The sequence below is a fragment of the Phalangium opilio genome, unplaced genomic scaffold (assembly GCF_054372755.1).
Source record: "Phalangium opilio isolate 3A_F unplaced genomic scaffold, DU_Popi_V2 ptg000017l_1, whole genome shotgun sequence".
NCBI lineage: Eukaryota > Metazoa > Arthropoda > Arachnida > Opiliones > Phalangiidae > Phalangium > Phalangium opilio.
This window is the reverse complement of record NW_028324151.1, coordinates 10,561,953-10,584,309: the sequence shown is the minus strand read 5'-3', so window position 1 is coordinate 10,584,309 and position 22,357 is coordinate 10,561,953. Positions and strand designations below refer to the sequence as shown.

General features: G+C 36.1%; 2 protein-coding genes across 6 annotated transcripts in view; one reads left to right on the top strand and one right to left on the bottom strand.

The window, feature by feature from the left end:
- Positions 1-2,146: 2,146 nt before the first annotated feature.
- On the bottom strand, positions 2,147-8,208 carry LOC149703713 (uncharacterized). Of its 5 annotated transcripts, none has more exons than XM_089866962.1 (9): positions 8,118-8,202; positions 6,738-6,788; positions 4,499-4,797; positions 4,304-4,434; positions 4,051-4,236; positions 3,474-3,839; positions 3,123-3,179; positions 2,596-3,063; positions 2,147-2,535 (listed from the first exon to the last, which is right to left on the bottom strand). In XM_089866962.1, exons 2-9 carry the CDS (start codon positions 6,744-6,746, stop codon positions 2,420-2,422), a joined length of 1,632 nt encoding a protein of 543 aa, XP_089723088.1. In that variant the 5' UTR covers positions 6,747-6,788; positions 8,118-8,202; the 3' UTR covers positions 2,147-2,419. The 5 variants fall into 5 exon arrangements, with proteins under 5 accessions (XP_089723088.1, XP_089723091.1, XP_089723089.1 ...); XM_089866965.1 differs by having other exon boundaries at positions 6,727-6,788; positions 8,118-8,136; XM_089866963.1 differs by lacking the exon at positions 6,738-6,788 and having other exon boundaries at positions 8,118-8,208.
- A 5,384-nt stretch (positions 8,209-13,592) lies between these two features.
- Myo31DF (Unconventional myosin ID) overlaps positions 13,593-22,357 on the top strand; it is a 33,579-nt gene continuing 24,814 nt past the window's right edge. The window contains exon 1 of the mRNA XM_089866960.1: positions 13,593-14,480. Coding sequence (XP_089723086.1) covers positions 14,392-14,480 — 89 coding nt within the window. The 5' untranslated portion in view covers positions 13,593-14,391. The remainder of the gene's footprint in view (positions 14,481-22,357) is intronic.

The window sequence follows — 22,357 nt, the reverse complement described above, 5'->3', positions numbered from 1 at the left end:
TGTGGGGTGGGGTACCTCTTAATCTGTGGGGTCGGATACTTTTGAATTTTTATCTGTGGGGTCGGATACTTATGAATTTGTATGTTTGGGGTTTTTATATTTATTTCCTTTTTATTTATGTGCTAATTAAATAGATAACGATTTTCCCCGTTTCATGTGTTTCGTTCTCGTTCGGTAGCTATCGTCATCTATGTTATGTTTGACTGGAACGTTTTGGCGGTTAATTCAAATGTGCGTTTAGATAGAGCTAACATAGTGTTAAATGAGCGTTATGCGTTTGATCATTTTAGCATTGCAAAAGGTAATTCGAGGGGATAATCACTAAAATGCGTAATCACTATAACTAAACTTTCTCTTTCAAAAGTTTCTGGGCATAAGTCCTTGTTTGAAATTTATAAGATGCGATAAGTGTGCATCGGCATAAGTCTATGTTGTAAACTCATCGAGGGGATTATCACTAAAAACTATCTGTTCTTCGATTCGCCGGAATATTAGAATTACAGCATAAGTAAATTTATACGGTTATAATTTAATCACTGTTTAGACTTTAGAGTAGGGAATCGAGGGGCTATTCACTCTGATTTTATGCACGGTAAATCATTTAAGCATTGAAAAAGATAGCGCTATTCACTCATTAGGGTAAGGTATAGAGGGGTTATCCACTCATTAGGGTAGGGTATAGAGGAGCTATTCACTCGTACGATATGGCTACTATTACGAGCCCTTGGGCCGTCTTGTTCTTTTTCTTTTTACCCGTCCTCTTGGGTTTTCGGTAAGGACGTTGACGTCGGGGTTTTTATTTGCTAACATTTATTTTTGTTGAAAAGGTAACTTTCCATACAGGGGGACAGTGATTTTTGAAAAAGGGATTAGATCGGGAGTTAGGGAAGCCCTGGCCAGTAACTTTCCTAGATCTCCGGACCACCAGGGTTGACAGCAGCTAACACGTCTGAACAATGGCCAGCATTGAATAGGCGTGAAGTGGGTTTTTGAGAAGAGGAAGAATATTATTTAAATGAGAGTTTGAATTTAAATAGTTTAATTTTGAAATTTAAGAATCGAATTGGAATTTGTATAATTTAGCGTTACAAGTTGTGAATGTAGCTATGAGTACATCGGGTAAACAGCTGAAGCGTAGACAATTGGGCCTTTACAAACACATAAAGGTTATATCTCTCCAAAATTTATACACTTCATTTCCTGTTCTTTTCCCCTTTGACTGATTTCCATGTGTCCAAGATTTATCCGTATTTGATGTAAAATGTTGTCTGTTTAACTGTATATTCGCAATGCTTGGAATACTGCTTGAATAATTCGTAAATTTTTACTTAAAAAAAAAGAGAAATAATTCCATATCTAGGTAAATAAGTTTGTAGTAGTAGACCTCTTTACTCCTAGACGTAATATTTTCTTTTTTCCAACTTGTAAATAATCAGGTTTAGATTTTATAATGGAAGAAAAGATCATGGTAGCAATTAGATCAGTGAAAGGGCTAATGGTAAACGGGTAGTAGCTACGGAGTTTCCATTCTTTTTATGGTGCGAATGGACTATCAGTGCCTCTAACCACAAATCAGCTCTGGTGTTATTTAACGTTATCACTCATATTGGCAAACTAAGAATATTGTTGAGGTGAGGCGAGACGATAGCGTTTACACTGCAAACCACTTCAAAAAAAGAGAAATATTTCCATATCGAAGTTTGTAGTAGTAGACCTCTTGACTCGGAGTGGTAATATTTTGGTTTTTCCAACTTGTATAACCTACCAAGGTAGTTCCAATGTTTATTACGTAAGGGCGCGAGTTTGTAGAGTTCAACTGGTAAGGAAGTAATGGAACGAATATACTGAAACTTTTGCCATCTTGTAGTAAAAACGGAAAGAAAATAAATGTCTTTAGCTAACTTATTCTTTTCCAAAGTTTTCACGATTAATAGGTATAAAGGTGGAATAGTTTGAAGCGCTCCACACAAAAAATGGTTCTGGTCATAAAACTGGTGGAAGTCAGGGACAATAGATAAAAAACAACAGGGTATCAGCACATTATCTGCGTTGGTTAATATGTAACCACACGTAGGCAATAAAGAATGTAACGTCAAAGTAGCATTATAAGTTCAAAGGTATCGTCAAAGTAACTTTGTAACATTCCTCAATTGAAAATGAATTTATTTATTTCGTACAGTATTTGAATAAATTTAATAAGTATATTTTTACTTTTCCTGAACATTTTTGAATCATTTCTGTTTACTTTCAACAATTTTTTTCAACACTTTTTTTACGAATTTTTCAGCACTATTTTAACATTACTTTTTAAACATTACTTTTTATAACACTACTTCTTAAAATTTGGAATTAATACCGAACTTTACTTTCAACCATCCCTTTCAACTCTATTTTACCTATTTTCAACACTTTTTAAACATTACTTTTTAAAGTATGGAATTATTACCGAACTACACTCTGAGTCGGAATTTTCACTCTCCCTTACTTCATCGCTAAATTCACTAACACTATCTTCGTCCTCTATGAGATTATCCTCTATATACAAAGAAAAAAATTAGGAAATAATATTTATAGCACTAAGAATTTTACCCTTACCTTTAGACTCTTCCTTGACATTTACTTCCTTAACACTGAAATTTTCTTCCTCCTCTTGTGCTTCTTTACATTTCTCTATTTTTTCCTTTTCCTGTTTCTCAACTTTTGTCGTTTCTCCTCTTTGGCCTTTTGTCTTTTCTCCTCTTATAACTTTTCTCGTTTCTCCTCTTGTAACGTTTCTCGTTTCTCCTCTTGTAACTTTTCTCGTTTCTCCTCTTGTAACTTTTTGTCTTTCCTCCTCTTCTAACTTTTTTGTTTTCTCCTCTTTGGCCATTTCTCGTTTCTCCTCTTCTAACTTTTTTCTTTTCTCATCTTCTAACTTTTTCCTTTTCGTCTTAAACTTGGATTTTTCACTTTCATTGTAATTGTGAATTTCATTTTTTCTTTTTTTGGCGGCTTCGCAAGAAGCCGACGCTTTTCTTTTCCCTTGTATGGGCGTTGAACAGCTTGGTTCGTCAAAACATTCATCTTTAAAAAATACAATTGTTAACGTATTTTTAATTAATAATAGAAAGAAAATCACCAACCTTCGAAACGTCTTCCAGGAGTAGCTGGAGCGGACGTATCATCTTCACTTTCATTTTCTAGAAGAATAAATATAATTGAAAGAATAGAGAGATTAGAGAGTTTAAGTATCCGCTGAACGCGTACGTGTAGGTACCTTCCACAGTGCATTAGACCAATGAACTGTCTAAGCTACACGTACGCGTATAGGCAATGCTTAGTATAAAGTTTAAGCATCACCTAAAGGCGTACGTGTACCTTCAACATTCAACATTGCATTGGTCCAATGCATTGTCGAAGCTCGAACACGTACGAGTTTTGGGGATGCTTAAACCCTCTAATAACCGCCAATGTTTTTAATGTTTGATACCAACCAGATTCAATATGAACTCCTCTTTGCAAAGCTATTTTTTTTAGGGACTCGCAAACGTCTTCGTCCCCAAAATGAGTTTTTATTCGTCCTAATATGTCCAATACTTTTGATAAATTGGAAGGTGACATGGTCTGTCTCACGGCTTTCCCCAACCTCTCGTTTTCCTTTTGTTCGGCTACTTTTTGTTTTAAACGGTTAATTTTAATTACGTTCGCTTCAATTTTCTCCTCTAATAATTTTATTTCAATTAAATATTTTCTCCTGTTTTCTTCGAGAAATGCGTTTTCGATTTGTAAAGCATCAATTAAGCCTGGTAACCGGGAATAGGGGCCGGCTACGTTAATCTCATCTATTTTCTTGATTCCTCCTATTTGCGTAAAATTATTGTTAACGTTTATGAGATTTACCTGGGTTCGCAAAGGCGCTGAAAGCTGCTGAAGCTGAAAGATCAATCTCATTTTGAGGTTTCTTCTTAAGGTTAATAAACCTGAATGAATGAGGTCCATCTTTCAGCTTCGGCTTTCATTTTCAACTTTCATCGCCTTTGCGAACCCAGCAATTAATAAAGCATATCTAACCTTGAACGCCAAAACGTGGTTCCAAATGCGAGGAATCTCCGCAATTCGGGTACATTTTAAGATAGATGGATGGTATACATAATGGTTTCGTCCATAACGCCTCTTTTTTGCACGTGCTTTCAAAGCATCTGACCGCGCTTTCAGGTAAAATTTCACAAAGGTCAAACCCGTCTCCCTTGATCCCTTCTATAATTTTAGTGTAGGTAGCTCCGTACATGTTCCGTATTTATTATAAAATACTTAAAATACTTACGAAGAAGCTTTGCAATTACGGCTACGATTATGTAAATAAAGGTTTTGGGCTGGAGTTCTTGATTTTCGTTTAAAGCAAAAAGGATCGAAAATTTTTTGGCGAAGTCAGAAATGGCTTTGAAACGCAAATTCCTTTGATAAATCATATATTAAATATTTAAAAAAGTCATGAAATATTACAATAAGAAGCACTCACGGATTGTCCTGAAAAAATTCTTTTTGGGGGGAAATTGCTTTTCGAAATATGTCTTTCCAAAAAAGACAATTTCGCTCGATTTTACAATAATCTTTTTCGACGTTTTCTCTACTTAAAAATAACTTTAAGGAGCACTGTTTACTTTCATTAAACTTTTCCCCAAAAGCATCGACCAAACCGTCAATAAGATCCGAACTGGTAAAATACTTGCTCACTGGTAATGGTTTCTTGTACATCTCGACGACAATATCCTTTACGGCCGCGATTGTTAAGAATGCCATCTTGTTCCAAGTACCGTCCTGTGTGGAGCCAAATTGTATAATGAGCAGATCAAGGACAATGAGCTAGAATGTATGTATTAAGCCTAGAGTCACAAAGTGGGATCTCGAGATCGACGTTTCGCGATACACTTTTTGTCAAGCATGAATCTTTATCAAATACGGGTGGCGCCACCTACTAATCACTTGAAGAACTTTTCTATTACCGTCTGCCGCTATAATCTGTGTAACAAGCCGAGGGGTCCGTCATTGCCAAAAAATCCCGTACGCTCGGGGAAAAATCCAAAAACAAATCCAAAATTCCAGTGAAAATACAAAAAGAATTTTGTATTTTTTGAAAAATCCGAAGATCTTTCAAAAGTTTCAAAATATATAAAATTATGTAAAAAATCCAAAAATCCACCGAAAATCCAGAAAAAAATCCAAAAATCCACCGAAAATCCAGAAAAAAATCCAAAAATACCGAAAATTTTTAAGAAATCCAAAATAACATGTTAAATCCGGGAGTGTGTTCGAATTTTTTTAGAAATCCAAAATTTTGTGAAAATCCACAAAAAAATCCAAAATTTTGTGAAAATCCACAAAAAAATCCAAAATTTTGTGAAAATCCACAAAAAAATCCAAAATTTTGTGAAAATCCACAAAAAATCCAAAATTTTCAAATTCACAAATCCAGAAAGACGATAAAAATTACAGTTATAAATACAAAATCCTAAAAAAAATACGAAACCCCAAAACAAATTACGAAATCCCGAAAAAATACAAAATCCCCGAAAAAATACAAAATCCCCGAAAAAATACAAAATCCCGAAAAAAAATACAAAATCCCGAGAAAAAATACGAAATTCCATGAAAAAATTCAAAAATACAACGGTTTTTTTGAAAATCCTACTGGATTTTGGATTTTTATAAAAAATTGACAAATCCATATAAATAAAAAAAATACGTAAAAATCCATAAAAATCCCGTACGTTTTTTTTTCGAATGACGGACCCCTCGTAACAAGCTGTCAAGATAGCTTCTTAAACATGTTAAATAAAATACGCGAGTTAAATAATAAAAACTCTAGTCCTTTTTAATCTAATAAATAGATGAAATAAAAATCATATCGATGCAAATAAGCAAGTAAAAGTTGTAATTAGTTCCGCTAGAGGCTCACAGATGGCGCTGCCATGTTTTGATAAACGTGCTTGATAAAAACAATGTGTTTCGCGGTAAGCCGATTTGAATTGTAACTCGAGGTTTAATACATATATTCTATCTCATTGATCACGGATTCAACAATTTTCAAAGAATTTTCAATTCACCCAATACTGGGCGTGTCTACATCTAAACCTATTGCACAACACGTTACGTAACCCGAGAATTATACTTAATTCCCCTATGTGGACTCTGCTTCCTTCTGCATCACTCTCCCCATCAGTTTTCAACCTCTTTTGAAATCACAGATCCGACCCTATTTTCCCCCACCCTATTTATTTAAAACTTATTTTTCTCGAAACAATGGTAATACTATTGCCAAAAGTTAATAATATTACGTAGGCCTACATGTATGTAATATTATTAACTTTTGCTATTGCGAACGTATTACCTAAACACTCAAATTACATTAGGTAACGTCATTAGGTAACGTCAAAGTAACTATGATACCTTCAACTTTGTTAAGACACGACCAAAGAATTCTCTCGTTTTGGTGAAAAAGTAACTTGAAAGTAACTGGGTTACTTTCCGCTAACTCGAAGCGAAATATTTTTGTGTTTTAAGCTAGCTGAAGGTAACATAGTTACTTAGATGATACTCTTGTTCGATAAGTGCTTCCTTAAAGAAATGCTAATCAAAAGTAACGTCAAAGGCGAAAATGTCATTTTAGTCAAATAGTAAAGAAGAATCTGTGTTTTATTTTCATAGTCATTTGAGTTAAAAGGTAAGGTATGGGTAATGCAATATTACCTATATATTACCTTTTTCATCCATACTATTGGCCAAAAATGTTATTTGAGTCAAGATTGATCCTGGAAATATTACCTATATATAACCTTTTCACCCAAGCGATTCTTTCCAAAGGGATTCCTCATAGTAAAAAACTGGAACTATCTATGTTGCTATAGGGACTTGGCAATTCGGGCTTAACTCCGCCCCCAGCGCCATTACGGTATGTTTTTTTTTACAGAATGAAAGCTATATAAGCCCCTCCTCATGGTGTGTTTTTTAGCACTAGAGGAAGGTAACTTGACGTTTCATGACGTACTAATGCCAAGTCCCTATACTAGCGTTGCCCATATATATAGTAACAAGAATCCATACAGCTAAGAGGAATCTGTAGCCATTTTCTCGCTGTATGCGGGCTTCGAGGGAGGGGCAAGACGAATTTTACGTCACGAATTATCTCGCCTCGCGCTGAACCTTATAGACTAGTGGCGGTAGAGAGGGGCGTAGACAGTGTATCCCTCCATCTGGGCGCGTTATAGTGAGAGGGGATACTGTGCGCTCCCAGTAGGCGGATGACACTGAGCTAAGAGATAGAAGGGTATGACGTTTGCATACGTAGTACTGCCATTACTCTATAGTACTAAACTGAGCCCAGTCCACAAAACTCGCATAGATATTAACATGGAAGATATGGTGCTCAATGATTCAATTTAGCTGTAGGGATTCCTCATAGAGAGCTTTCAGATGGGATAGTAGTATGTCACAATAATAATAATAATGTTTATTGACGGGTAAAAAGAAAGCCAGAGGCTTATTGTGGCCCCACTCATGCCCTCCCAAGTCTTACCGCTGTTCTGGTAGCCATATTGGGTGGTCTCAGCTTCATTCCTGCTTTAAACCCACCAATATGGCAGCGTAAATTATGTCACGAGACTCAGCTCCTCCTCCAACTGAAAGCTCTCTATATATATACCACTACAGAGTGCTGTCAGAAGCGCCGGTGTGACGTCACCCATGCTGTTTTAACATAAAGAAAAAACGGTAATTGTCATGGCCGCCCATTGCTAAAGGCAGACTCGTGACGTTTAACCTTGGATCTGACGTCACAACTGACAGCACTCTACTAATGGGGAGGAGGTGATGATAAATACCATAGACATTATAATAACACTACTAATAAATACTTCTGCAGAAATTCGAATTCAAACCAAAATTTTGGAATAAAAAGAGTATAAAACAAGCGTTCAATATAAAACTATTTCATTTTTTCCCGAGGGACCGAACATTCTCAAATAAAGAAATATAGCTTACACCATAGAAAATAAATTTATTTAAATTTATTTTCTATGCTTACACCTTCATTTGAGTTTAGAACTTTAGACCATCTAAATAATAAAAAAAACCATCCTTACACAATACACAGCATGAAGTCTTAGAAGAATGTTATTAAACAACAGCCCGCGCCCTCAAACCTTCGTCTGCTACTCTGCTCTAAGTCTAAGCCAGCGTGGGAAATAAGGCGGTGGCACAGGGCAAATGACCAGTTTAAAAATTGCCCGGACCAGTTTAAAAATTAAATCGGAGGGGGGTCAGTGGTCCACAGGACCACTAAGAAAATTCAATGGTTTCCAGAATCCAGACATTAGCTTATATATTTTAATCATCCACTTCTTCAATTTAGCAGACGATGCGCCCTGGTCAGTGGTCATGGACCAGTTTATTTATTCCAGGCCAGAGGGGTCGCTGGCCCAATGCCCAGTTTAAAAAAATTCCTTATTTCCCACCCTGGTCTAAGCTGTTAAATGGCAACTTATTTCCAGCACTGGTACAAAACAAAATGGTCTGAATCTGATAATAAACCAACCTTAAAAATTATAGGTGGCAGCACATTCTCTAAATTTTTGAAGCTGGGCGGACAAGTACAACCGTTGCCTACGTTAATCAAGGCCTGTGCGCGGCGCAGATTTTTATTTTTATTTTGGCAATTTAAGTTGCCCGAGGCGCTATTATCTGGACCTAAATAATTTGAATTGTTCATTTTCTCGCGCTTGGAATTTTATTTATTTATTTTTATTTATTTGAATGTGTTGTTCGCAAAGCGTTCATTTTCTCGCGCTTAGAATTTTAAATACTCATTTTCGCGCGTGTTTCGGTCCAGCTATCAATGAAATCTCGCGGTAAAATGAGGAGAAAATAAGTCGCGTTCAGTCGCGCCGCCAGCAGTAGGCACGGGTAGGCACGCGCCTACGTTGGAAAATTTTGGCCTACTTGGAGGGCCTCCAAATTTTTAAAAACGTGCCTATAGAGGCATATTCGCTACACTACGCTTTTGTAATGTACAAGAGAGCATTTTCAAAACCCGTTTTCTTTATATTCTAAAGAACAAGATCCCCCGCTAAAGTGTTGACCATTGACCCCCAGGTTACACCTCTCTTGCATAGAAACTAGAAAGGACACTAGTCGGAAATTCCCCTCCCTACCTAAAAACGGTAGGCGGCATGCGTCGCGGAGAGGACTAAAATTTTCCAACTCTAAACTAGTATCAAGAACACCCAAGATTATACGAGAGTAACTTTTTTTTGGCTGTACCTTGTATGAGCAGTTCCCGGTAGAGCAGTTCTCGAAATACCAACCGCAATTCCAAAAAACAGCGGCGTTGTTCAAAACTGCTGTTTTAGAAAACTACGTTTTTCTGCGATCATTTAATAAGTAATGTGAACCGATCGTGTTTTTGAATTTTTTTGAAGTACACTTAAATATTGTACTATTCTTCAGGCTGTATCAGTTTACATTTCTCATACCAGGATAGAAAAATAATTCGAGAAAGCTTATTTTATTTCGAAAGTAGATAATTGTAAACAGTAAACAGTAATTTTTTGGAAAATGAATATTATTATTAGGGAAGTAAGTCAATGAAGATAAACAACAATACTTTGGAAAAAGCGTAACATTGTTACACTATTTCCAAAATATTACTAACCTGATTTAATACTGTTTAGTTGAAATAATCAACTTTAACCTAACCAAATTATCCATATCTAAACTAGTTCTATTTGAGTTCATTTAACCCAGCTGGGCCAGCTAAGCTTACACCATAATAAACAACTATCGTTTTTCGCATATCTGTTTTACTGCTCTTTAAAGAACTGCTGTAATGGTACGCTGCGTTTACGAGAACCGCTGTATCGGTAATTGTTGTAACGGAATAACTGCCATTTCGGGAAACCGCTATTTATTGAACTGCTGTTATGAGGACCGCTAATATGATATCCACTCATACGGGAATCGCTCATGTGAGAGCTTCCAGTTACGAGTATTTATTTAAAAATATTCCAAAATTATGCATGATAAATTTTCAAAACAAAAGGGAGGGGGGCCTCTAGATCATGCTGTGCCTACGCGAGAAATAATCCTGGCGGCGCTACTGGTCGCGTTTCTTAAAAGTCGCCCCCTTCGAAGCCACCGCGCACAGGCCTTGATTAACGTAGGCAACGGTACAACCGTTTCATTGATAGCTGGACCGAAACGCGCGCGAAAATGAGAATTTAAAATTCTAATCGCGAGAAAATGAACATTTCAAATTATTTAGGTCCAGCTAATAGCGCCTCAGGTGGGAGAATTTGGCAACTTAAATTGCCAAAATAAAAATAAAAATCGGCACCGCGCACAGGCCTTGATTAACGTAGGCAATGGTACAACTCCAGGGGCGCATCGCGAGCAGATTTTCGCTTTAAAACTTTCACCACTAGATAGCGCCAGTAGCACCACGCGCTTCTTAAAATTTAACCAGGGATAAGTCCTTCAAGGGATAAGTAAAAGGTTTAGCAATGATGCGTGAGTTTTGGCGTGAGAGGTGACTCAGGTGAGGTGAAAGCTTGAAGGAGAGAACGGTTATGTTACCTCTTCCAAGGTGAAAGGATACAATTTTCCGAAAAGAGTAGCAAAACACTGCGCCGTGTATTTACAATATTCAATATACTTAGTGGTGTTACCAATCCTCTCGTGAAGGCTCCTTGCTCAGCCTGGGACAGATATAAAGGGTTGTAATTGTAAAACAATTAAAGACTTGAAACAATTAACGTGTGAAAAGAGTCATGATCCAGTATCATCACGATACGCTCATCGAAACCGTTATGTTTCCTTTGTGAAAGATTTGAAAGGAAAGAAAGCAACCGTGCCCAACAAGCGTGAAAAATCCTAAATGCACGCTCCTCGTCAGAGTTTATGGTCAAGGGGTCCGCCACCAGTCTTAATTAAAAAATGAAACCTAAAAGTGAATTCAAAGTTTGGTTCTCGTGCTTTTGAATTTATGATTCGATGGAGTCAAAGAAATGTTTCAACATTCCACACACACACTATATATTTTAAGTTCTTCCTGTTTTCTCCTATAATTTCATGATAATTGCTATATTCTCCTATAATTTCATGATAATTCCTATATTCTTCTATAATTTCATGATAATCCCTATATTCTCCTATAATTTCATGATAATTGCTATATTCTCCTATAATTTCATGATAATTCCTATATTCTCCTATAATTTCATGATAATTCCTATATTCTCCAATAATTTCATGATAATTCCTATATTATCCTATAATTTCATGATAATTCCTATATCTATATGTGTTACCACGAGCTTTGTAGTGACGTCACATGCTCTTATCTCTTACCTTATTTTCAGGCGACCATATTGGAAGTCTCGAGACGTCGTCAGCTTGGGCAATACAAATTCGGGACCCAATATTGACGTCACAGTTTCCTCCCCCCCAGCTTCGCGGTAGCACACTATATCTATATAAGGCTACGTTCAGTAACTGGAAATCGGAAAAAGCCGTTACCGCTACCGATGTGATTTTATCCGAGCGCTACGTCAGAGTGACGTCAGACGTCACTGAACGTTTTTTCTCTCTCTGTTGCGTTTGATGATAGTTTCCATGATGGCGTCTGCTACAGATCTTGGATTGAGTCGAAAACGAAAACTTAACTGTTATTTTTGTTATTAAACGAACTATCTAACGACGATGAAACGGAATTAACTTTAATTCCAGTTGATTTGAAAAGATCTAAAAAGAAAAATGTGTTATTGTTTCGCTAGTGGCTTTGGACTGGATTGTTCACCATGGCGAACTTCAATTAATGACGTCATAAATACGATTCGCATCGAAAAAACCTGCTCTTCCAGCCGCTACGATCGGTGTCCCATCGATGCGTAGCGTGACGTAGAAACCGGAAGTGCGAAAAACCGTACAGTAAAATAATCGGTCTCCGATGCGCGCAGCGCTGCGTACGCTAGCAGTTACTGAACGTAGCCTAAATCAAAGTCCTGACTGACAGACTGACTGATAATCAACGCCCAGTCCAAACCGCTTGCCCTAGAAGGCTGAAAATTTGCAGGAACGTTACTAATAAGTAGTAAGCGCGTACTAAGAAAGATTTTTCCAATCCGCCGCCATCTTAAAAAATGGCGCCCAGAAATGTAAAAAAATCTTCAATATGCAACAAAGTCCTCGCGTTTCAACCGATTTCGCAAATATTTAGTACACTGACTTCCTGTAACCTATAGACGGGCTGAATGATCTTTTGGGTTCGATTTGTTGCCATCTTTTTAAAAGGCGGCCAGAAATTTAAAAACCCTTCTTTATGGAGTAATGTCCGCTTGAAAAGTAATAAAATATGTCCCGACGGGCTGACGGGAAATGCCGAGTGCCTTCGCTCCTAAGGTGCTACAAAAATATTAGTCATCAGTAAAATCTACCCATTCTTTATATCATTTTGATGGAAGTTCTTATTACACGCGAGCGACGCCGCGAGTAACAGCTAGTTCTCATACAGGGCCGTCTTAAGTGCTATATGGGCCCTTGGGCAGTGCAGTATATTGGGCCCGCTAATCCCCTATACAAAACAAATTAATCAAGAAATTAAAATATTTATTATTTCCTTCAAACAAAAGTCTACAAATTTAACAGTCAACGCAAAGTCAGAAACATTTGCGCACTTTCTTCCTTGAAAATTCCTTTACAATTGGATCGAAGTCGATCGTTTTTTAGATCGCCATTACGTAATTCACGTTTGAACACATATTTTGACAAATATCTTGTCTTGGAATACTAATGCTCTCTCCATCTGCTTTATACACTTGGCGTGTCTTGGAAAGGTCGCTCTCATGGTTCTGACAAGATGTCGGCCCATTTCGAATCCAGCAATCAACTGTGTTAGGATTGCCGATTACCCATAGCCCTGCATCTGTTTTTTGGAAGGAAGATGTTTTCGTTTCACATTTAGGCACTTTCACTGGGCACCGCTCAAAGTATTACGTTTCATTTTTGATTTGATCACTACTAATCTCTATTTATAGTTTGTCTAACATCTCAGCCATAATTTTATTCATAACAGGCATTATATTTTAAACAGAGTTGTCTACTTTCAGCAGGGAAAGAAATAGACTTGTACCCCACGTCCCACCAAACAGCGAGAATGAGCGAGAAAATTCCAGGTTTTCTCTCTGCGCATGGGCAAAATGACAGTATAGACTGAGTCTGTTTTAGGGTGAAGGTTTCAAACTAAATAATAAGCCGATGTGCGGTTTTGAAGTGAGGCCATGGGGAGGGGGGATAATGTTAAAGCCTAGGCAACGGGTGACTACCTCATAAGTCTCAGATTTTTAGTTTTACATTTTTCATGTTCGATGGCCAAATTTTTCATTGAAAAGACTGTATGACCGATGGAAAGTAGTTTCTATTTTCTAGTGGTTTTCTTATGACAAGAAATGAAAAATGAGTATTATTTGATAATTATGGGGCCCCTATTCTCAAGGGGCCCCTGGGCCAGTGCCCAACGGGCCCAATGGATAAGACGGCACTGTTCTCATATAATTTCAGTTCGATACGAAAAAGAAGATAAGCTCGTAAATTTAACCAGCCCTAATGAAGGGGGAGAACTAATTCCTTAAAAAACCAAAAACAAATAGTTAATTGTGACACTTTATTGTCACTGATAGATTTTTCGTGATTAAAAATACGGTTTCTTCGTACTTAATATATGGATATCAATTTCTCTAAAAACATTCTGCCTATTTTTCCTATATTTCAGGGATTTTCCTATATTTCCTTTAAAAGTAATTACAATTTTCAGTTGTCACCCTGCATTGGATGTATTCATTTGGGTTTAACGCGGGAAAAAGGGACCCCAGAATATTTTTTAATTCCAGTTATCAGTTTAGAAAAAAAATTGCAACACTTTTATTTACTTTTTTTTGTGCAGAAGCCGGAAGCTATCTTTTAAGAATTTTAAATAGGCTTTATTAAATTATTTCTTAAATAAACTCGTGCAAATACAGCATTGCGTACATAATATTCGACAGAAAAACGAAGTGTTGTACCCCTCATTTTTTAGAGGTAGTACGCTGCCTACGATGACTCAAAAGTTTTCGTCATAACTAATTTTACTCGAGGAGTCGCGTCCAGCGTAATGTTCTAACGGTAAGTGTTGTTCCCGTGCCCGATTCGCGAACCAACGAAACACGAAAGAGAGTTTACCACAGTTTAGAGAGAGAAAGCTTCGCGAGTGGACGGTGCTGCTGTAAACGAATGCCTGTTGAGCCGCTTCGTGTTGTTTAATCAATCAATCCACGAAAATAAAGATTTGAATTTCTGACTGGTGTTCGGTTAATTAAATAGTTAATTATGGCCGCCTTTGATGATGTCGGTATTGGTGATTTTGTGCTCTTGGAGAATATTAACATGGATTCACTCATGGATAATTTAAGAGTCAGGTAAAAACAAAGTTTATTTTGAAATTTTGACCAAGGCTTAAAAGTTTCCATTGAGTTGAGAAAAATACCACTAGAGTGGCCTTTCACCCACAAGGATATAGACCAAATGAACTTTATCACGCGCTTGTGGCGCCATCCCGGTGGAAAAAAGGGAACTAAACGAAAAGGCGGGAAATTTGACGAGTTTCAAGAATACATGTAAATGGCCGAAATTCAAGTTCGTTTTCTAGATGGCGACACCATCGTTTGATAAACTTGGTGGCTGTCCGTCCGTCCCGTTGTTTTAAAAGTGTCCCGCGTTCCCCCAATAGGCAGGTTAACGCAAAGGCCACTCTAGTGGTAATTTTCTCAACTCAATGAAAGTTTCCGCGCGTTTTATGACGGTAGTTTCGGAGAATGAGGCTTACATGGGCGTGTTATGTTCGCGGCTTTTGACTCTTACGTTATTTTAAGGGTCAAAATGAGGTCATCTACTGAAATATCGGGGTAGACATGCCACGTGTTAGGCTGCGGCATAGGTATTATATACCGTTTAGTTTTATGGCTTCTCGATGCAGGCTTTTGCACATTACCAATAAATATTTTAACTATTTTAAAATTTTATTTAGAGTATATGGGTTTTACTTCAGCCTTACTGTTGTGAGATAATTACTACAAAAGTTACATGGTAGTTATTTAATTTTGAGCTTAAGTAGGTTGATTTGTAGGCGCGGCAACTTACTTTCTGTTTAGCCTAGAGGGAATCTAAGACCTGGAGTATCTTGTTTAAAAATTAATCTCGCAAAATCATATCTGACATTGTTTTATTATTATTATTATTATCTTTGCTTATGCCATTACATCTCTTAATTACACATTGTTTTGTTGCTAGATAGACCAAATATTTAGGGAAACAAGATAGCGTCTTGAGTTAGTAAAACGGGCCTTTCTCAAACTAAACTAAAACCTCATTTTGAGTTACGCAATATTACATTAAAAAAACCTTTACGTTAGGCCTAGTTCGAATCAAAGTAGGCCTAGTTCAAAAGTCACACTGTTTAATGTAGTGCGCTTCTCGTACGGTTATTTAGCACGTATGATTTAAGTCTTGACAAGCTTTTTCGATAACATTTTGAAAAAATAGTGATAACTGAGTTTTTAGATGTTTATTTGCGATATCTGTTGTCGATAAACCTTTCAATCATTTAGTTTAAGGGGTTAATAAAAACTGGATGGAAAGCCGCTAAGTATTTCGAGGCCCGTACGGATTTAGATAAGATATTATTAAAACCTGGCTGAACTCAACAGTGCACTTTAAATGTTAAAAGGAACTTATTCATTTATAGTCAAAGTTTAAAAAACCAGTTTTTCATTGAATCTTTTATGTTTACTACTCCGGTATTGATACCAGTTTATGTATATATAGGAATGCTTTAGTCGAGTGTTTATGGAATGTCTAATATAAACCCACTTCCACATGGTTACAGACTTGGTTGGCACTTGCTCGCAATAAGATTGAAGTCTTTGACCCCATTGAGTTTTTTACTTCGAAATTTTACAATCTGGTAGAACGGGCTTTTTTTCGTTGTTACCCGGAATTTTTAGGGAATTTTCATATAATTTTTAATGGTCTGTAATTGGTCTTTTAGTAAAAATATACAGTACATTATTCATTAATTTAATATCTATTAATTTTTGAAACTGTATACAGGGTTTATACAAACCTGGAAAAATCTGGGAAATAAATTGTTGACAAAAACCTCAGGGAAATTTCGAATATTTAGTAAAATTCAGGGAAATTTTCGTCAAACAGGGACCGAGTAATTAAGTAAAATGTTCATAAACATACCCCCTCCATAGGAATAGCCTTATACTAATCTTTGAAGGCTCATAACTCTGGTTCTACTAGAGATACGGGGATGTCCTTCGAGTATGTTATAGTCATATTTCCCCCCTCTTCCTGGAAAACTAAGGGAAGTATATGGATAAAAACCTGGAAATCTCAGGGAAATATGTTTTCCAAATGTTGCATGAACCCTGTATATATTATTATACGTCTTTATTACTAGTGCTTATCGATTTTCAATTAATTTATAGGATATATTATTATGTAAATTTTAATTGGCATTAATTGCGCTGGCTATTATCATAAGTTCATAAAATATATCTTATAATGTTACTCGTATCATGCTGGACACAGTGACATCCTTAACACTTGTCACAACTTTCCAATGATCTCACCCACTTGACTTCGATTATTAAGTATTTCCATTCAGATTCATTCTATGAGCTATTTTTGTTTATTGACCTATGAACCTGAAAATTTCCCCACACCCAAATTATAAGTAGAATTTACCCTTTTTTCTCCATATTTGAGGTTTCTAACAAATTTTTCTGGAGGTCCTAAGAATGTTTTGGGGGTTTCTGGGAATTCTGTTGGGATTTTCCCCTTCAAGCGAGAGAAATATTTTTAAATTTCAAAGTTAGTTAGTTCATATTCAAATTGGTTGAATCTCTCCCCTGACTCAGACGTGTCTAGTATAGCCCCAAGCTTTATTTTATTATGTTTTAGATTAACAGAGACTAAATTAACTTTTTATCAGTATTTATCACTAAAGTGGCTATAGAAAATTACTCATCCTCGCCTGTCCTCGCAGACAAAACTTTATTGTAGTGTTGGCAGGCTCTCGGATAACCATTTTCGGTCGAGTTAGTCTAGTACTGATTTGAACTGAACTGCTAGATTTTCACTCTCATGGATAGAGAAAATTACTCATCCTCGCAGAGTAAACTTTATTGTAGTGTTGTCAGGCGCTCAGATAACCATGTTCGGTCGAGTTAGTCTAGAACTCATTTGAACTGTACGGCTAGATTTTTCACATTTCAATCTTTATCTTCACTAACTTATGAGTTTTAACGGAGGGTGTTCCAAAAAGGACTGAAGTACTTCGGGTTTCTATAGGCGATTTTATGTTCTATGACGTATTGCCATAAGGGCCAACTTGTTCGTGTTATGATTAGAATATTTTACGGATGACCCCTTAAATTTAATTAAGAAACTGATAGACAATGATTTCTAATTTAATGAAGGGGTCATAGCTAAAATACTCCAATCATAACTCGAAAACATTGACCCGGACGGCAAAATGTCATAGAACATGTTTGACTCAAAATCACCCATACTATGCTTTGGCCCTATCACTTTTTTTCTTTTTAATACCCTGTATGTTTAAATCTATATTTGTTTTTATAAAACTGTAAAGTTAAGTACTGTATGTTAAAATTAAATATAGGCTTCCACAGAATATTAAAAAACCACTACAACGGAAAGTGATACAATGGTTTTTTTCTGCTAAAAACGACTTGAAACCCAAAAAGCGGAAAAGTTGTTAGTTAAAATCGTTCAAGCGTGAAAGCTGATTGAAAAACAGCAACGATTTTAATTCTAAAGAAGTTTAACTGGTGTGGGTTATTTTTATGAAGAAAAATTTTTAAATTGATGTTTCCATAACAGTTCTGTTCCAATAATTCTGGTTTCACTCTTTTATTTAAAAAAAAAATAAGATCAATGTCTACTCTATAATTAAATGGAAAATATTTCGGGAAATGTTTAAGCGTAATTTCGTGAAAAACATTTTTTATAAATCTCCATACACTTTTATTTGCGATTTATTGATCGCACTACTAAATGAATATTTCTAACTTAATTTTTAACTGAACTAAATTCCTCATTTAAACAAATTTTTAACAACTCTAAAATCTAAATTTCTTATTTTAAGCGAATTTTAGCTATTCTAAATGAACGATTTTGTTCTAAAATTTGGCTACACTAATTTAACGGTTTTGTTCTAAAATTTGGCTACACTAATTTAACGGTTTTGTTCTAAAATTTGGCTACACTAATTTAGCGGTTTTGTTCTAAAATTTGGCTACACTAATTTAACGGTTTTGTTCTAAAATTTGGCTACACTAATTTAACGGTTTTGTTCTAAAATTTGGCTACACTAATTTAACGGTTTTGTTCTAAAATTTGGCTACACTAATTTAACGGTTTTGTTCTAAAATTTGGCTACACTAATTTAACGGTTTTGTTCTAAAATTTGGCTACACTAATTTAACGGTTTTGTTCTAAAATTTGGCTACACTAATTTAACGGTTTTGTTCTAAAATTTGGCTACACTAATTTAACGGTTTTGTTCTAAAATTTGGCTACACTAATTTAACGGTTTTGTTCTAAAATTTGGCTACACTAATTTAACGGTTTTGTTCTAAAATTTGGCTACACTAATTTAACGGTTTTGTTCTAAAATTTGGCTACACTAATTTAACGGTTTTGTTCTAAAATTTGGCTACACTAATTTAACGGTTTTGTTCTAAAATTTGGCTACACTAATTTAACGGTTTTGTTCTAAAATTTGGCTACACTAATTTAACGGTTTTGTTCTAAAATTTGGCTACACTAATTTAACGGTTTTGTTCTAAAATTTGGCTACACTAATTTAACGGTTTTGTTCTAAAATTTGGCTACACTAATTGAACGGTTTTGTTCTAAAATTTGGCTACACTAATTGAACGGTTTTGTTCTAAAATTTGGCTACACTAATTGAACGGTTTTGTTCTAAAATTTGGCTACACTAATTGAACGGTTTTGTTCTAAAATTTGGCTACACTAATTGAACGGTTTTGTTCTAAAATTTGGCTACACTAATTGAACGGTTTTGTTCTAAAATTTGGCTACACTAATTGAACGGTTTTGTTCTAAAATTTGGCTACACTAATTGAACGATTTTGTTCTAAAATTTGGCTACACTAATTGAACGATTTTGCCCGAAAATTTGGCTACACTAATTGAACGATTTTGCCCGAAAATTTGGCTACACTAATTGAACGATTTTGCCCGAAAATTTGGCTACACTAATTGAACGATTTTGCCCGAAAATTTGGCTACACTAATTGAACGATTTTGCCCGAAAATTTGGCTACACTAATTGAACGATTTTGCCCGAAAATTTGGCTACACTAATTGAACGATTTTGCCCGAAAATTTGGCTACACTAATTGAACGATTTTGCCCGAAAATTTGGCTACACTAATTGAACGATTTTGCCCGAAAATTTGGCTACACTAATTGAACGATTTTGCCCGAAAATTTGGCTACACTAATTGAACGATTTTGCCCGAAAATTTGGCTACACTAATTGAACGATTTTGCCCGAAAATTTGGCTACACTAATTGAACGATTTTGCCCGAAAATTTGGCTACACTAATTGAACGATTTTGCCCGAAAATTTGGCTACACTAATTGAACGATTTTGCCCGAAAATTTGGCTACACTAATTGAACGATTTTGCCCGAAAATTTGGCTACACTAATTGAACGATTTTGCCCGAAAATTTGGCTACACTAATTGAACGATTTTGCCCGAAAATTTGGCTACACTAATTGAACGATTTTGCCCGAAAATTTGGCTACACTAATTGAACGATTTTGCCCGAAAATTTGGCTACACTAATTGAACGATTTTGCCCGAAAATTTGGCTACACTAATTGAACGATTTTGCCCGAAAATTTGGCTACACTAATTGAACGATTTTGCCCGAAAATTTGGCTACACTAATTGAACGATTTTGCCCGAAAATTTGGCTACACTAATTGAACGATTTTGCCCGAAAATTTGGCTACACTAATTGAACGATTTTGCCCGAAAATTTGGCTACACTAATTGAACGATTTTGCCCGAAAATTTGGCTACACTAATTGAACGATTTTGCCCGAAAATTTGGCTACACTAATTGAACGATTTTGCCCGAAAATTTGGCTACACTAATTGAACGATTTTGCCCGAAAATTTGGCTACACTAATTGAACGATTTTGCCCGAAAATTTGGCTACACTAATTGAACGATTTTGCCCGAAAATTTGGCTACACTAATTGAACGATTTTGCCCGAAAATTTGGCTACACTAATTGAACGATTTTGCCCGAAAATTTGGCTACACTAATTGAACGATTTTGCCCGAAAATTTGGCTACACTAATTGAACGATTTTGCCCGAAAATTTGGCTACACTAATTGAACGATTTTGCCCGAAAATTTGGCTACACTAATTGAACGATTTTGCCCGAAAATTTGGCTACACTAATTGAACGATTTTGCCCGAAAATTTGGCTACACTAATTGAACGATTTTGCCCGAAAATTTGGCTACACTAATTGAACGATTTTGCCCGAAAATTTGGCTACACTAATTGAACGATTTTGCCCGAAAATTTGGCTACACTAATTGAACGATTTTGCCCGAAAATTTGGCTACACTAATTGAACGATTTTGCCCGAAAATTTGGCTACACTAATTGAACGATTTTGCCCGAAAATTTGGCTACACTAATTGAACGATTTTGCCCGAAAATTTGGCTACACTAATTGAACGATTTTGCCCGAAAATTTGGCTACACTAATTGAACGATTTTGCCCGAAAATTTGGCTACACTAATTGAACGATTTTGCCCGAAAATTTGGCTACACTAATTGAACGATTTTGCCCGAAAATTTGGCTACACTAATTGAACGATTTTGCCCGAAAATTTGGCTACACTAATTGAACGATTTTGCCCGAAAATTTGGCTACACTAATTGAACGATTTTGCCCGAAAATTTGGCTACACTAATTGAACGATTTTGCCCGAAAATTTGGCTACACTAATTGAACGATTTTGCCCGAAAATTTGGCTACACTAATTGAACGATTTTGCCCGAAAATTTGGCTACACTAATTGAACGATTTTGCCCGAAAATTTGGCTACACTAATTGAACGATTTTGCCCGAAAATTTGGCTACACTAATTGAACGATTTTGCCCGAAAATTTGGCTACACTAATTGAACGATTTTGCCCGAAAATTTGGCTACACTAATTGAACGATTTTGCCCGAAAATTTGGCTACACTAATTGAACGATTTTGCCCGAAAATTTGGCTACACTAATTGAACGATTTTGCCCGAAAATTTGGCTACACTAATTGAACGATTTTGCCCGAAAATTTGGCTACACTAATTGAACGATTTTGCCCGAAAATTTGGCTACACTAATTGAACGATTTTGCCCGAAAATTTGGCTACACTAATTGAACGATTTTGCCCGAAAATTTGGCTACACTAATTGAACGATTTTGCCCGAAAATTTGGCTACACTAATTGAACGATTTTGCCCGAAAATTTGGCTACACTAATTGAACGATTTTGCCCGAAAATTTGGCTACACTAATTGAACGATTTTGCCCGAAAATTTGGCTACACTAATTGAACGATTTTGCCCGAAAATTTGGCTACACTAATTGAACGATTTTGCCCGAAAATTTGGCTACACTAATTGAACGATTTTGCCCGAAAATTTGGCTACACTAATTGAACGATTTTGCCCGAAAATTTGGCTACACTAATTGAACGATTTTGCCCGAAAATTTGGCTACACTAATTGAACGATTTTGCCCGAAAATTTGGCTACACTAATTGAACGATTTTGCCCGAAAATTTGGCTACACTAATTGAACGATTTTGCCCGAAAATTTGGCTACACTAATTGAACGATTTTGCCCGAAAATTTGGCTACACTAATTGAACGATTTTGCCCGAAAATTTGGCTACACTAATTGAACGATTTTGCCCGAAAATTTGGCTACACTAATTGAACGATTTTGCCCGAAAATTTGGCTACACTAATTGAACGATTTTGCCCGAAAATTTGGCTACACTAATTGAACGATTTTGCCCGAAAATTTGGCTACACTAATTGAACGATTTTGCCCGAAAATTTGGCTACACTAATTGAACGATTTTGCCCGAAAATTTGGCTACACTAATTGAACGATTTTGCCCGAAAATTTGGCTACACTAATTGAA

What these genes read in the sequence shown, in the direction of transcription:
- LOC149703713 (XM_089866961.1), bottom strand. Translation starts at nt 6,851, where the DNA reads ATGAGGAATCCCTTTGGAAAGAATCGCTTGGGTGAAAAG. An exon ending in GAATTTTTTCAGGACAATCC is followed by an intron (nt 4,435 to 4,498) that starts GTGAGTGCTTCT and finishes GATTTATCAAAG; the next exon opens with GAATTTGCGTTTCAAAGCCA. An exon ending in TCCTGGAAGACGTTTCGAAG is followed by an intron (nt 3,064 to 3,122) that starts GTTGGTGATTTT and finishes TATTTTTTAAAG; the next exon opens with ATGAATGTTTTGACGAACCA.